The sequence below is a fragment of the Bidens hawaiensis genome, unplaced genomic scaffold (genome assembly GCF_021521415.1).
Source record: "Bidens hawaiensis isolate Kalapana, Puna unplaced genomic scaffold, B.hawaiensis_p1.1 tig00016475_1, whole genome shotgun sequence".
NCBI lineage: Eukaryota > Viridiplantae > Streptophyta > Magnoliopsida > Asterales > Asteraceae > Bidens > Bidens hawaiensis.
In genome coordinates, this window is record NW_027492515.1 from 381125 (window position 1) to 397683 (window position 16559).

A 16559-nucleotide genomic window follows, 5' to 3' on the forward strand; every position below is an offset into this window, starting at 1 on the left:
TTTGATCTAAAATCATTTTATTCTAAAAATGGCTAATTATTATTATTGAAGTGGTAACTGGTCTTGATAATGTGTGTAGGTACTTGTGTAGGTACCTACATCAATATATACTACAAGACAAAGGATATATCGTTCACATGTACATGAAAATCAAAACACTTACTATTCTCTTCATACATGATGTAGGTATGTGTGTACCTATATCAACATGTAGGTACATGTGTAGCTACCTATATCAATATGTTCTCTTTATACATGATGTAGGTACCTGCACACATACCTACATCAATATATTCTCTTCATACGCTTACTAAATCAATTTATTCTTTTCATACATAATGTAGGTATCTACATCAATATACACATGTGTAGGTACGTATATCAACATGTAGGTACGTATCTACATCAATATGCACATGTGTATCAATCTCATATGGAAAGTCAGATTTCATGCAAAGTTATGTTAAGAGATTTGGGAGTGAAACAAGGGTTTGCATAAGTTACCTAATTTATCTCTACACCATTCTGACGACTTTACCCTTTTAAGCCTAAAATATCTAGTCAAATATTCAAAGCATTTATAATAATGTCATCTTGTGTTTTAAGCCATTGATTTGTGTATTGAATGGTTGAGATTCACTTCCCACGATTCTCGCTCTAATATCACTTCTCGCATGATCCATCCCCTACACACACACACAAACACACACTATGAGTTTATATATGTTTATAAATTTAGATATTCTCTTGATTTAACCTAATATAATATTATTATTATATAAATAAATAAATAAACTAAAAGAATAGCTTTCACTCATCTAAGACGGATCGATTATCCCTAAATTTTCAAAACAAGTTTTCGTTAATAACTATATGTTTAAATAATATTAAACCTTGTTATTTATCGAAACGGGATTTGGATCTAAATCATTTACACGTTTACGTTAACTTTCATAAAATTTATATAAAATTTAGTTATCAATCCCAAATGTGTTATAAACCCACCATGACATTTATTGTTTGTTGGAATTGTAGATTATCTATTTTTTTTAATTATAATTATAACCTTAAAACTAGGGCTTATCGTCGAGACCTCCTTGTGGAACTAACTAACGCGTTCACCTTAATCACCTTCCCGTTACCATCGTTACGTCACGTTTTCCTTATTCGCTAAAGGTAAGTAATTCACATCCCCCTTTTTACCGTTTTACATTTTGGGGGCGTTATGCGTTAAATCATTTTTCACTACAATTCCACTATTTGCGTTATATGATATTGCTCAATTAGTTATACGTGCAAATGTGACTATGTGTTTATTTTATGTTTTGGTGGTTGGTATCTCATCCTCATCCTCATCCTCATTAGTATGATCATACGCCGTCGGAGTAGCTTGTTATCCATGGGATTCGAGTGAAAAGACAACTTTTATATTATTGTTATATTGGTGTTATGCTAGTTGTAGTATTTCATATTATCGCAAGGAATTGTTATTTTTATATTATATGTATTCAAATACCGTGATTACTTGCTCAATTTTATGTTGACAAACTATGTATTTTCCCGCATGGCGCAGATAGCTATATTGGATGAATAAACAAGGGATTAAAGAGTAGTTGGATCTTAGGATGCATGATGAATTAAAGACTATTTATTTCTTTTTATTAGATTGTTATGTTTATTTTTATGAGACAATGTTTGTGCTTTTGCGTACTTGAATAATATGAATTTAATAATTTAGATATTGACACGTGGATTTATTTTAGTGTCTTTTGAGCTATGATACAATTATGTCGCGCCCCGGCATATTCCGCCGTAGGTTGGGGTGTGACAGTAAGGATAAGCAACTTCGTCACAAGGTCATTCCATTAGTTAAGGTGATTTAGAAGCATCGTAAAGGATCCGATGCGACATGGGAACCAGAGGAGGAGATGCGTAAGTTCTACCCACAATTGTTTATGTAATAGGCAGGTTTCGGGGACGGAACCTTTATAATGGGGAGAGCCTTGTGACGCCCTAGTTCCAATAAATGATAAATAAAATAAGTCGGTGTATTTCAATTTATAGTGTTGAGGAACGTTAATTTAAATTAATTAAATATTATATAGAGGATGGATAACATTAATAGAAGGTTATTGGACTAAAACATGTTTATAAGCCTAAAAGCCTTTGGACTTTGTCTATTTAAACCCTGAACCCTAATTCCAACCTTATCCTCATCATTTCATATCATTCTCCCGATCATTATCACACTCATACACACCACATAAATCTCCTGTACACCCCAAACAATCTTAAATCCAATCTCATCCATCCAAGTTATTAAAGATCTAGTTATCGACATTTAAGGTATGTTTAGAAATTACATTCGTTTTCTTTCTCATCCCGTTTCTATTTAAAACCCATTAACTAACGAGCTTGAAAGTTATACACGAAAGACGAAAAACGACATAAACGGGATTTAAATCAAATCTAATCATTGTAACAACAAGTAACTAGACAATAACGGTAGAAACAAAACAATAACAACTGTTACGGATGGGTTCATCGAGACCCGAACCCTCCAAGTCCAAAATGTTCGGCCAAACTGGAACCCGAGCCCAGATCTGACCATACTGAATCTGTGTTCGAACCCCTGTGAGACCAAACCCAAACCGACCCCGTTCCGACCACCGATGAACACCCAAAACAGGAACAGATCCGTCTGAACCATACGTGAACCAGATCTAAAACCCTATGCGAATCTTCGACGCGAGAAGGCTACGCGATAAACCCATTCGAAAGCTCATGCGAAACTGATTATGCGAAAGCTCAAGCGAAACCGGTTATGCGAAAGTCCAAGCAAAACACGGTTATGCAAAAATCTTGATGCGAGAAACCCGTACGAAGTCCCCAAGCAAGAAACCTGTGCGATGTTCTCCCCGTGCGAAGCATAGTGTGACGGTGGCGGCGGCACTGCGGGTCGTCGGAGGAAGAAGGCGCAGGTGGGGGAGGGTTGGGCTGTGCAACCTAGTTGAGTGAGAGAGAAGGGCGGTGATGGTGTGGCCGGAGGGTGTTGGGGGCGGCGGCGGTGCTTGACGGGAGTAGTGGAGAAGAAGGAAGAAGTGTGGGGGTTATGGGTTAGGGTAGGAGTTTTATAGTTAGGGTTGAGGAGGGGGTGTTTGGCAATTTGGTTGGAGTAAGGGGGTGTTTGGATAATGCTATTAATAATAATAATAATAATAATAAATAATAATGATAATAATAATAATAAAGGTAACAACAATAATAATAATAACAATGAGATTATATAATGAAAGAGTTGTAGGGATGAGCAGGCATGAACGAAACCCGAATCCAAGACCCGACTCGTTAATAACCCGCAACCCGCCTTATGCTAGACCAATGACTTATGGAACCTGTTCAGAAATACTTAGACTTAAGAACTTATTACAAAAGAAGGAATTTAAAGGAACGTACGAATGACGGGAAGGTTGTAACATTTATAAATAAATAAATGATATAATAATAATAAACAAGGTCAAGTATATTCAATTGACAATAACAGTTTAAGAAGGTTACATGTCGGTTCAGTTAATTTAACGGCAATCCCCGTTAACTCAAGAAAATAAATAATGAACAAACATAGAGGATTAATACGTGTGTATTATTAACAGTTAGTCGGGCACAGTTGAAGAAAGGAATTACTATAAATGGCGAACGTAACAGGATCCAGGTGAGTTCTAGCCATTGTATGTGTTATGTTTTCGGGGCTGTGTGCATAATACAACGTGTTTAGATTTACATACTTAACTTAAATGGTAAGTGTATATTAGATATATGTTTGCGTATGAATGGAAATGATATGGATTGTTTAACTAGTATGCACGTAATGTTATATTAGTTATGATTGAAGAAATTAGAAAGGAAATGTAACGAAGTTAGAATGGTATGGTATGTTAGAGGGCACCGGGCCCTAATAATAACCGAGGTATGTAGGGCACTGGACCCTTATAATATCCAAGGTAAGTAGGGACTGGATTCTGAGGATATCCAATGTATGTAGGACACCGGATCCTTATTATTCCGAGGTATGTAGGGTCTGGACCCTCATAATATCCAAGGTAAGTGATGACCAGATCTTCATAGTATCCGAGGTACGTTGTCAGTAAGAAGTATGAATGTATGTATGTATGCATGATTGAATGATAGACGAACAGGTAAGTATCAATACGTATTTTCGGACGTGTATTGGTAAGTAAGTGAATGTAATGTATGTTAATTAACTAGAACTCACTTAGCGTAGCTGACTTTTAGTATGCACGCAGACAAGTAGAACGAGGCAAGTTGCTTGATTAGGACACGTGGAAATAAGAGGAAGACTGACATCACTATGAGGAAGACACCCGTGTCGTTTTATGTTTTATGGACTTATGTATGATATTTCAAGACATGATGGTTATGTTATGAATGAATGAATGACTCTTAATTCTGCGAATCGCTTTAATTAACTCTGATTTTACGAATTATGTGAATGAGTAAATCCAACCAGCGAGAAAGTAGGGCACCCGGGTCGGGGGCCTTACATAATTTCTGTAATTTTAATGTAAATTGTAACTATATTAACAATATGATCATTTTGTTTTTGTTGACTGTATTTCACCTAATGGTTAAAGTTTAAAATTTTAATCAATTACTCGTGTAATACACGGGCCTCAAACTAGTCGTATATATATAAATTCAGTGTTTTGAAACCCAGCCCGGCCGGTCGGACCGGTCCCTATACCGGGCGGGGTCAGTGTATTTTGGACATTTCTAAAAACTCGGCCGGGTTTTACGGGTGGCAGTCGGCCTGGACCGGTTGACCCGGCGGGTGGACCGGTAAAACCCATTTTTTATTAAATCCAAAATGAAATGTGTATGCCGGGATTCGAACCTGGGTCATTTCAGAGATAGAAGCTTTAATAATCACCTCATTAGCCAACCAACCAAGCTTCATTGATGTATATATTGATCAAACATAAATCACATATATTTAAAAAAACAATGTATAAAACATAAATAAACATTAAAGTTTGTTATTATTATTATTTTTGTTTATTATCATTTTTAATATGTATATGAATTATATATATGTGCAAATATATATTTAAATTATTTATGACGTCATCCGGGTCAAATACCAGTCCGCCCTCCCGGGTTGGTCCGACCTTTGACCCGGTAAGGCGTCCGGGTCGACGGCCAGGCCGGGTCTAAAAACATTGTATAAATTAAATCAGTGCTTGTGAACAAAAAAAGTTGGTGGATGCTGATGGTTGGTTTTACACAGCAACAATTTTTTTTTCTGTTGAACGGTAACTTCCATTAAAAACAAAACGAACCCACCAACAATTAGATTTGCTTTTACGTATAGTATAATATAGATAGCATATCGAAGAGGTAGGGTACGAGCCACCCGACTCGATTCAAGTAACAAAGTAAGAACCCATTCCAGGTTGTTAGTTTGTTAAACCTACATGGCACATGTCAAAATGAGCAAAAGGAATGCTATCATCATTATTGTCCTCACTAAATCACACAAATAGCAAAACTGTGGTAGGTTATGAAGACTATAAGATGTAGATAGCCTTGCTTCTACCCTGTAGGAATAGAGAGGTTTCTTCTGGTGAAAGCCCCGGCTTGATAGTAGTTTTGCATAAAGCCTTGGACATAAGGCACATAACACTCAACGATCGACCGGCTGGTGCATGTACCATTGTCTTTCGGCTATCAACGTCACCACATGATGCCTGATTAACCTTTCACCATTTAACGTTAGTTTCACGAAAGTAGTAAAATACCATCAAAATTAGTGCAATTTCGCTTTTCCCTAGAGGGCCTACACATATATACATTACCGCAAACAAGGTGTAGCAAAAGGAATGATATAACTATGCAAACAGGAGGACGACAATCGCCGTTCCGAAACGGTTATACATGAACAATGAACCACAACACGTGACAGTGACACGTGACTTTGGTTTGCCAATATAACTAGATCGCCAGGAGGTCGTACATTCATTCTCTCATACTTAATCACACTCATACACACTTATCGTTTTCCAATCTCAACTTTAAGTACCAATTCTCACGCCTAATACCTAATAGTGGTCACATGAAGAACCCCCATTCTTGTAATGAGGCTGATGACACTTATGTATTGCATAGATTATCGATGGAGAGACAGGTTCCTTTGATCAACCGACAAAGCTTAGTGGTTATCATATCTTCCATGTCTAGTTTTTGAATGTGGTCAATCACAATCTTTTGTTAGTTTTTTTTGTCAAGCCATTTAACCGCTGTTGTCGTAAAAAAACATAAGTGTTTGATGACATTTTCATTTACGTGATATATCAAACGTGAGGAACAAGCTCCATAATCGGTGAAAATATGCATTTGTTTTGTTGCTTTAAGTCTTCGTAAACTCAAAAAATAAATAAAAATCGAACTTCATTTTGTTAAATATTTATATGCCCTAGACCTTTAGACCATTAATATCGGATTGATTTTTCTCATCAATAACAGGATATACACCCGACCCGGTACCACCTTCAACCGGTTTTGACCCACTCTGACTTCACCCAGACCCGTTTAAAACCCGAACCGATTTCCAAAACATTAACCGCAAGTCTCTCCACACAACCTGGGCCGAACTCAACCAACTAAACACGAAAACCCGGCCCAACCAATACGCCCAGTTTTCTGCTAACGTACGCGCCACTAACAGATGTATTAAATATCTATATTCACTTAAACCCTAAACCCTAACTATAACCAGAAGAAGAAGAAGACGAACACACCACCGCCTTTGCAAATTATATTCCGTTATCGCCGTTTGTTTACGTAACCATTCGACTGCTTCGATTCTTCAATTCAGGTCAGTTTTCACGTTTTTATTCACTATTCGGTTAATATTATGTATTTACATCAATTGAACTAGAAGTTTTGATTGAATTACGAGTTTTAGGTCAAATTTGGAGTATAAATGGCGATTGATGGAAGTTTTTGCGTTGAAAATGAGCTGAGGAGGTTTCTTCTTCGGTGTCCAAAGCTTGCGGCTGCTCCGGAGCTGGATAAACTAGTCAAAAAGGTATTTAGGATATTAACAGATAATAATAGATAGTAATATTGGATTCTGTTACGTAAGTTTTGCAATATTCTTTTCGTATGCGGTATGTGCACTTTTGAGATTAGTGTTTTGACTCCTAACATAAGTTTATAGACGTGTAAACGAGGCGCCTGCGAGCTACTTGAGCTAGGATTGATAATAAGCTTGAAATGAGCTGAGCCTTTTTAAGCTCGAGCCTCAAATAAAGCTCGTTTAGTTTAGTTATTGAGCCTTAACAAGCCTTGTGTATTATTAAGTTTTACCTATTTTGGACTTATGTATATTAATTTCACACTGCACAGTCAAGCTCGGGCTGAGCTTAGGTTTAGGTTTTTCCAAAATAATTAAAAATTTATTTAAATTTATTAATAAATAATAAACGAGCTGTGCCCGAGCTTGAAAAACAACTCAGGAGCTGAATCTGAGCTCTCGTAAGTCAAAACGAGCCGAGCTCGGACTCAACTTGTTTACTCCTCTACCCTTTATGGCTTGGAGGTAGTTGTTTAATTTAGGTATTGAGCCTTAAGGAGCCTTGTATTATTAAGTTTTACCTATTTTGGACTTTTATATATTAGTTTCACACTGAACAATCGAGCTCGGGCTGAGCTTAGGTTCGTTTAAGGTTTTTCCAAAATAAAAATTTATTTAAATTAATTAATAAATAATAAACGGGCTGAGCCCGAGCTTGAAAAAACAACTCAGGAGCCAAGTCTGAGCTTGGGCTCAGCTTGTTTACTCCTCTACCCTTTATGGCTTGGAGGTAGTTGTTTACTTGAGTTTCATTATGATGTGGAATGTTAACTCTGTTTCTGTTTGGCTATATTCAGGGGAAGAATTTAACTGAGGGAGAATTGATCGATGGAGTAGCGGAGTTACTTTTACATCCTCGTTATACAATTCCGTTAGTGGGATGCTTTCGTCCGATTGCACAGAAGATTGTTGACCGGGTTGTGGCTTTGCTACATTTGGTGCCTGATCTGACTTGCAATTCCAATGATTCAATGCTTGAATTAGATGAAGGGAGTTTATTTCAGGAGCCTGAAAGTTCAGACCATGAAGAAGTTATTTATATTATTAATTTATATGCCAAACATGAGAGAGGTCTGAGACTCCACGAGCTTTCATGCTTAGCATTTTCTAGAACACTTGATTTGGTACCCCATTTATCCGGGTAAGCTCACTTAGTCACTTATATATTTATACATGCATTACTTATACATTAGGGAGTTCTTCATGTATCATATACTATTTGCTGCTTCTGCTATGATTCTATATACGGTCATGCATATCGTATTTTTAGACATGTATAACTTAAATCATCTACATTCTAGAACCGGTAGATATGGTAAAAGGAAAAGCTTTATGGTTATATTTTAAACTTCTGTTTGCCTAGTCACAGATTTACCTTCTCTTATTTGTTTGGATGTAATTAAGTTATGCACCGGAATGTCCTTTCACTAGCTTTTTACAATATGAATCTTGGGTTATTTTATGCAGGTCTTTAAGGGACTACTTCAAATTTGCGCCACCACCGTTTTAAAAGGACTACGGGGAAGGAATCAATGTCCCAGTTATTAGTGCAGGTAGATGTAAATCTTAGTCTGTTCTATATCCATTGAAATTATGAAAGTAATGCTTATGCCTATGGAACATTATAAAGCTATGTTCTGTTCATTATGCTCATTGTTGACCAAGTTGTGCTTTTACTTTTATCAGGAAGGAGTTCATCTACTGGATGCTATATGAGTATCATACCGTCTTCTTCTAGCAGAACCTGAGTTGTTTTCTAAACTATGGGATTGGTCCTGTTTTTTGGACCTTTTACATGAGATTAGCGGTTTTAATGGAGAAAAATTAGAGCTTTTGGTGGACATAAGATGGTGTGTGGTTCAAATATTAACAGTCTTTTTGAAGATGGGTTACAGATTTACCCGGAAAAAGAAAAGTGACATGACAAATACTGACTTTGAATTTGATGATGAAGTAGCCTTCGAGTGTTTATTGCGGTTAGATTTTTTCATTGATGATAGAGATCACTTATTTCTTATTTTTTCACTAGTATTAGTTTTATTGTTATGTGATGATTTTATTTTTGGTCCTTTGACCTCCATTTATAGGTGGAAGGAATTTCTTTAGGATGTATCTTTGGAGAAAGCTTGCTGGTATCTTGAACCATTTAGGGAAAGCACGTCGTGTTATTCTGAAGACATAAATTTGGGTCTTGGACCACCAAATTGGAGCAGCATGGAGGCAACATGGTACTACTATAAGTAATTTAAATTTCAAAATAATGGATCCTTTTAAATGGCTGATAACGCGGCTTGTACATTCCTTGTATGGTAAGGCTGTTTCTAGTCAAATTTTATGCTACTGAAGTTTTTTATATTAGGGATATGAGTAAAAGTGGAAGACCTTTTGTGTTAACATCTGCTGTGAAGAAAAGTTTTGAGGTTGTTGAGTTGGCAGTGCGACATAGGTGGCCTGTTCTTCTTTATGGTCCAGCTGGAGCAGGCAAAACTGCTCTTATTAGCAAGTTAGCCAATAGTCAAGGGAGCCAAGGTATGCTTTCTTATTAATTGGCATAAAAAAGTCACTTATACTTATTCTATATTATTTTATCTATCTGAACTCTCTACACAACTGAGAGTTGCACTACTAGTATTTTATAGTACTGTATTCATGCTTTTGACCTTATAACTTGAAGATCATGGATCATTGTATGTTAATATCTGTTCCTTTATTGTATTTGAACTGCTTAAATTCTCTCTCACTGCTACGTGCAATATTATTTTCATTTGCGATTTGTCTCCTTCCAGTTCTATCTATTCACATGGATGATCAAATTGATGGAAAAACGCTAATCGGGAGTTATGTATGTGCCGAAAAACCCGGTGAATTTAGGTGGCAGCCTGGTTCTCTTACTCAGGTTGGTTATTCTTTTTCATTTTTTAATATTGCTTTGATTAGTAGTCAGTGTGATGAGTCTTGATCATGTTGTGTTGCTATCCACAGGCCATCCTTAATGGACTTTGGGTTGTCTTTGAGGACATTGATAAAGCTCCTGCAGATGTACAGTCCATTTTGTTGCCTTTGCTAGAGGGTTCTACCTCGTTCTTAACTGGTCACGGGGAGGTACTACGCCATGTTTATAAAGTTCTGGATATCATTTGCATCTTTGTTTTTTGTTGATAAACTCTTAAAATGGGCAATTTTGAGTTTCCATTTTGTCAAATCGCATTATTTGTTTTTCATCTTTACTCGAATGACTCATCAAAAGATACATTTTGAGTCATTATTTACTCTTTGCAGGCAATTCGGGTTAGTGAAAGCTTCAGGCTTTTTTCTACAGTATCAGACTCAAGGCTAGATGCATTCACTGGGACAACAGGTATGTGATCACATGTTTAGCATAAAATTTAAAATCACGTAAAATTACAAGTGGGTAAATACTTACAAAATTTAAACCCTTGACATTGTCTTTTTTAATGTTCTTTTTCTATATATAGCTAGAAACTCCCTTGGTGCATTGTGGAGGAGAGTAATGGTGGGCCCCCCTAGTAGTATTGGCTTGCTAAGTATTGTTAAAGCATGGTACCCGGACTTGGAACCTATGTGTGGAAAGCTTATAGGTATTCGAGAGAAATACTGAACTTTGGGAAGTTTTGTTTCATCCTTGTTGGCATGGACAGTAATGAATGATTTTTTAATTTTTTGCATTCTTGCAGAAACCTTTGAAAAGGTTAACCAGATAGCGGGCTATCAACTTGGAACTTCTGTTACCTTTTCATCTGCTGGCAGGTTTTCACTGAGGTATTAATCAAGCCATGCTATATATTACTTATGGAACTGGGTCGAAAGTCGCCTAAACTGTATTATTAATGCATATAACTTTCTAATTGTTTTCTTCAAGAAATTTGATTATTTATTTCTTGATATATGATATATTTTTTAATCATGTATTCATCTTTGACACACTCAAGTGCTTTTTGGGTCAACACAATCCATTCCGTTCTGACTCGTACCAAAAGTTCTTGTTTTGTCCTCTAGTTGTAACCCAACCTGCCCTTTTGATCGATTCTACAAATTACCATCTCATGCTATTAGTTTAATTTGCGCATCTTTATTCAGTTATATTTCTGCTCTGGCAGGGATCTTTTGAAGTGGTGCAAAAGAATTGTTGGTTTGGGTTATCCATTTGTAGGCGATAATCTGTCAGCTCATGTGGCTAGTTGCATCTATCTAGAGGTTTCGATATTTACATTACTCTCTCTGTCTATTGCATTTTTCTTAAAAATTGTGGATTGTTAATAAGTTTGTGTTTTGCAGGCTGTGGATGTTTTTGCGACATCTTCAACTTCAAAGGATACGCGGTTAAGTCTTATGAAAGAGTTAGCAGGGATTTGGGAAAGACCGATTCCCTATAAATTATTTCCTTATGATAAACCTGTTGTGAAGGTTTCTATTTTCATAACAATATATGTTTGTGCCAGAATGTGTAGTTACTGTTTTCTCAACATTTAATTATTTTACGCAGGAGTTGCGATCTGGTGTAGATATTGGACGAGTAGCTCTTCAGAAGACAGGGAAACCTGTGGGTGATTATTTAATGTTATTTATATTTAAATACTTTATAATAATGTTTTTTGATTCTCCTTTTTAATTATATTCAACGTGCTTTTAGAAATCGTCTCTTGTGATCAAGTCATTTGTTGAGATTAGCACTTCACTTTATAACTTGGAAAGAATAGCCGCATCTGTCAAGTATAATGAGCCCGTTCTTTTGGTTGGTGAAACGGGTACAGGAAAAACAACACTGGTACAGAATCTAGCTGCAAGAATCGGTCAGAAACTTACAGTTTTGGTACGTATTAGTTCAAACTTCAAAGATGGGATAAATGGTAGGCAAAATGGATGGGTCGGGCCAACATATGTTATCTTTTGATTCGGGTCAAAACAGACAGGGTCAGGTCAATGTCAGTCACTTTTTTTGTCCGTATCTTTATTTTTTTCCTAAAAAGAATGTATTTATTGATTTTAAAACTATATTGGTAAAGTAATAGTCTGTTTGTTTAATTGTTCACATATATTATAGAGATTTAGGAGGTTTTAAGCATTTGAAAACATTTTGGGTGACTTTCTAGTTTCTACAAGTCACGTGATATTAAAACGACCTAAATCAACCTGTTTAGGCAAATGGGTCAAATTTGCAGGTTGTAGTATTGGATAATAGAAATGGTATGATAATGGAGATAATAGTTTTCTTCACAGCATGATATAGTTTTGCTAAATTATGTCGCAGAACTTGAGCCAGCAAAGTGATGTTACGGATCTGTTGGGTGGTTTTAAACCTGTGGATGCACAATTGTTATGCTTTCCTTTGTATAAGGATTTTGAAACTCTATTTAGTCGTACCTTCTCTTTGACGGTATGATCTATTGATCTGTGTTGATGTTTTTTCACTTTTTTTTTTTCAAATTTTTGAACAATTGTAAGTTGTTTTTTTTTTCATTACATGCAGAAAAATGAGGAATTACTTGAAATTTTAAGAAAATTTATTAGTGAAAAGATGGAACAAGTTACTTAGAGGTCTTCAGACGTATGCCCTTAAAGCGGTTGAAATTGGAAAAAGGTCGCCGGACGGAAAAAGGAAACGATCTTTAAGTGAAGAATTAATAAAAAAATGGGACAATTTTTCTTTAAGACTTGATGCGGCTCTATCACAAATCAGTTCTTCTGATGGGATGGTATTTTCATTTGTGGAGGGAGTTTTTATATCAGCTTTAAGAAAAGGTGAATGGATATTACTGGATGAGGTTAATTTAGCACCCCCTGAAACTCTTCAAAGAGTTATTGGTGTTCTTGAAGATGAAATTGGATCTCTATGTTTAGCAGAAAGAGGAGACGTGGATTATATTTCTAGAAATCCTAATTTCCGTATTTTTGCTTGTATGAATCCCGCCACTGATGCCGGTAAACGAGATCTTCCATTGTCAAGCCGTTTTACAGAGTATTTTATGGATGATGTGTTGGAAGATGAAGACTTGCTTCTTTTTATTAACAAATTTATGGGAACAGATCTTTCAGTTAAAGATCTAACCCGAAAAATCTTGAACTTTTATAAAAAAGCAAAGAAAGAATCTGAAGAGAGGCTGCAGGATGGGGCCAATCGAAAGCCTCAGTACAGTTTAAGGTCACTTTATCGTGCCCTAGAATATACAAAGAAGGCAATACATAATGGATTTATACCATCAACAGCTATTTATGATGGATTTTCAATGTTTTTTCTAACTATGTTAGATCCTTCTAGTGCAAAGTTAATGGAAACATTAATTGTGGAGAAGTTATTGGATGGAAAGAAGGCTCCAAATGTTTCGTTTGATAAGTACATTAAGGTCCCGAACAACTTCAAACCTAATGATTTTGTGAACAACTATCAATTGACTGATAGTGTTAAGAGGCAGCTTAGTAATTTGGGACGCGCTATATATATAGGAAGATATCCGGTTCTGTTACAGGGGCCCACATTTAGTGGAAAGACCAGTCTTGTTCAGTATCTTGCTGCAATAACTGGGCATGAATTTGTACGAATTAATAATCACGAACACACTGATTTACAAGAATATTTCGGTTCTTACATAACTGATGCCACTGGAAAACTTATTTTTCAAGAAGGGGTGCTGGTTAAGGCGGTTAGACATGGGTATTGGATTGTTCTTGATGAGCTTAATTTGGCTCCATCTGATGTTTTGGAAGCCTTAAATAGGTTGCTTGATGATAATCGTGAACTTTATGTTCCTGAACTATGTGAAACGATTCAAGCACATAAAGATTTTATGCTATTTGCTACACAAAATCCACCGACTATTTATGGTGGACGAAAGATGCTTTCTAGAGCCTTCCGGAATCGGTTTGTTGAGATACACGTGGATGAGATTCCACAAAAGGAACTGACTATAATTTTGGAGAAACGTTGTAAAATACCTCCTTCATATGCAAATAAAATGATCGATGTCATGAAGGATTTGCAGCTACATAGGCAGAGTAGTAAAGTTTTTGCTGGAAAACACGGGTTTATCACTCCTTGTGATTTGTTTCGGTGGGCTGATAGGTACAGGATGTTTGGGAAATCATGGGAAGATTTAGGACGTGATGGATACTATTTGTTGGCTGAAAGACTTCATGATGATGACGAGAAGAAAGTTGTTCTAGAAGTTTTGGAGAAGCGTCTTCGAATTAAACTTTCTAACAGTCTTATGTACAAAGAGGTAACTTCTCATAAGAATATTACTGAAATAAAATTATACTACTTTCGACTGATGACAAAAATTCTGTTATACATTTTGAGTAGGCAAAAAACACCCTCATATCTATATATTGCAAAACAATGATATGATGTTGAACACTTTGAACCCCAACCAACACACACACACACACACACACACTTAATATCTTCTAGTAACTTAACTTACTGAATCTTTTTATTGTGGAGTTTAGGAAAATGCAGACGGGGATGCATCCCTAAAGTTGCAAAAATCTTTGGTTGCTTCTGGGGATCTTGGAAGGCATGTTTTTTTTAATTGTATCTTTATGTTTTTTCCTTTTTCATTTGTTAGTTCCAACTGTTTTTTTCTTTGTAACACAGGGTGGTTCGGACAGAGAGTCTGTGGCGGTTATATTTTCTTGTTGAGCGGTGTTATAGGTTACGTGAACCGGTGCTTCTGGTTGGAGAAACTGTCGGTGGTAAGACAACAGTTTGTCAGTTGCTGAGTAAAGCCTTGGAGTCCAAGTTACACATTCTGAATTGCCATCAATACACAGAAACTTCTGATTTTCTTGGGGTTCGTCTATACTGTCTCAAGCTCTCTTTTTTTGTTGAAGTTACAATTACCTATTATCTGTTATTCATATAATTGCTGGCTTGTGGGCCTAAATGTATTTACTTCTTTTTGTTTTTCTTAATGGAATAGGGATTCTATCCTGTTAGAGAAAGATCGAAATTAGCTTTGGAATTCAAAGCAACGTGTGAGCAATTGCTGCAGTCAAAAGCTTTTGAGCACTTTCCTCATGATGCTGTAAGTTTTTTCCTTACATGTGTTGGTACAATGCATGTCTCTGTGATGTATTTTTGGCTTTTAACATGACATATATTTGTAACAGAAAATTTCGTTTGACATTAGTCAAGCTTCAACTACACTTGATCAAGTGAATAAAGTGATAAAATGTTACAGAGAAGGTCAAGTCCTTCATGCTGATGTCACCGTCAACGAAATGGTTTATATTCAAGAAGCTACACAAAAACTCTCCGACCTTCATAAAAAATGGTCCACAATCTTTAATTGGCAAGATGGCCCTCTTGTTCAGGCAATGAAAAATGGTGACCTGTTTCTTGTGGATGAAATATCATTAGCTGATGATAGTGTTCTTGAAAGACTGAATAGTGTCTTGGAGCCCGAGAGGAAACTGGTGAGTTTCTTCTTTTCTTTCTACTTTGGTTTTTACAATTTTCTAGCTCTTTTTTATTATTCAAGTTGAAATAAATTTATCTTTTTAAACAGTCTTTGGCAGAAAAAGGGGGTTCTGATCTTGAAAAGATAACAGCACACGAGAAGTTTTTTGTGCTTGCTACTATGAATCCTGATGGCGATTTTGGTAAAAAGGAGCTATCTCCTGCACTTCGCAATCGGTTTACAGAAATATGGGTACCCCCTGTGAGTGAGCTGAATGAGCTCAAATGTATAGCATTAGAAAAGTATGTGATAAATTTTTTCTTATCTTCCAAAGATTTTGAGTAGGATTGGTAGATTGTAAGTTTCTAATATATGTGCCATTTTGCAGGATCTTAAATCCTGAATTCTCTTTTGTGGCAGATGTAATGATAAATTTCTGGGAGGTGTGATTTACTTTACAGTTTACTAAAAGCCTTTAATCTTCTTGATTGTTGTAACTTTCTTGTAATTAGTTTATGATGGTATGAATTTGGCTGTGGCTGTTTGCAGTGGTTCAATCGGTTACAAACGGGAAGAATGCTTACAGTTAGAGATCTTTTGTCTTGGATAGATTTTATCAATGTAACTGAGAAAAGTTTGCTTCCAGAGGTTTCATTGTTGCATGGTGCATTTCTCGTCTTGCTTGACGGTCTAAGCTTAGGTATGATCTCAAGTCATCATTTTAGCATATGGTATCAATGTTTTTTTAATATATATATGTATATTATATTATATTATGTTTCTGAGTCTTACTGTCACCATCTTAGTATTCATTACTTTTCTTTTCATCAGGTACAGGAATTTCAAAAACTGAGGCTGAAGACTTGAAGGAAAGATGCTTGTCGTGTCTTATGGAGCAATTAAAGGTACTATTCAAAATATACGGGCTGGTAATCTTTCATGTTATCCTATGTTTATCTTTTCTTTTATGTTAATCTCCATTGTTATGT

The 16559-nt window shown here is 36.1% G+C and overlaps 1 protein-coding gene across 1 annotated transcript in view; it reads left to right on the forward strand.

Annotated features, from left to right (window-relative positions):
• The first annotated feature begins 7000 nt into the window (after positions 1-7000).
• The window catches only part of LOC143551636 (midasin-like), a 28771-nt gene continuing 19212 nt past the window's right edge, over positions 7001-16559 (forward strand). The window contains 25 exon segments of the mRNA XM_077042028.1: positions 7001-7096; positions 7951-8277; positions 8840-9129; positions 9241-9381; positions 9513-9682; positions 9940-10049; positions 10136-10255; positions 10433-10511; positions 10630-10752; positions 10849-10933; positions 11272-11368; positions 11450-11578; positions 11658-11714; positions 11805-11984; positions 12423-12548; positions 12642-12688; positions 12690-14388; positions 14618-14685; positions 14766-14961; positions 15091-15195; positions 15281-15586; positions 15679-15872; positions 15959-16013; positions 16120-16270; positions 16402-16475. Of these exon segments, the coding sequence (XP_076898143.1) occupies positions 7001-7096; positions 7951-8277; positions 8840-9129; positions 9241-9381; positions 9513-9682; positions 9940-10049; positions 10136-10255; positions 10433-10511; positions 10630-10752; positions 10849-10933; positions 11272-11368; positions 11450-11578; positions 11658-11714; positions 11805-11984; positions 12423-12548; positions 12642-12688; positions 12690-14388; positions 14618-14685; positions 14766-14961; positions 15091-15195; positions 15281-15586; positions 15679-15872; positions 15959-16013; positions 16120-16270; positions 16402-16475 (5025 nt within the window).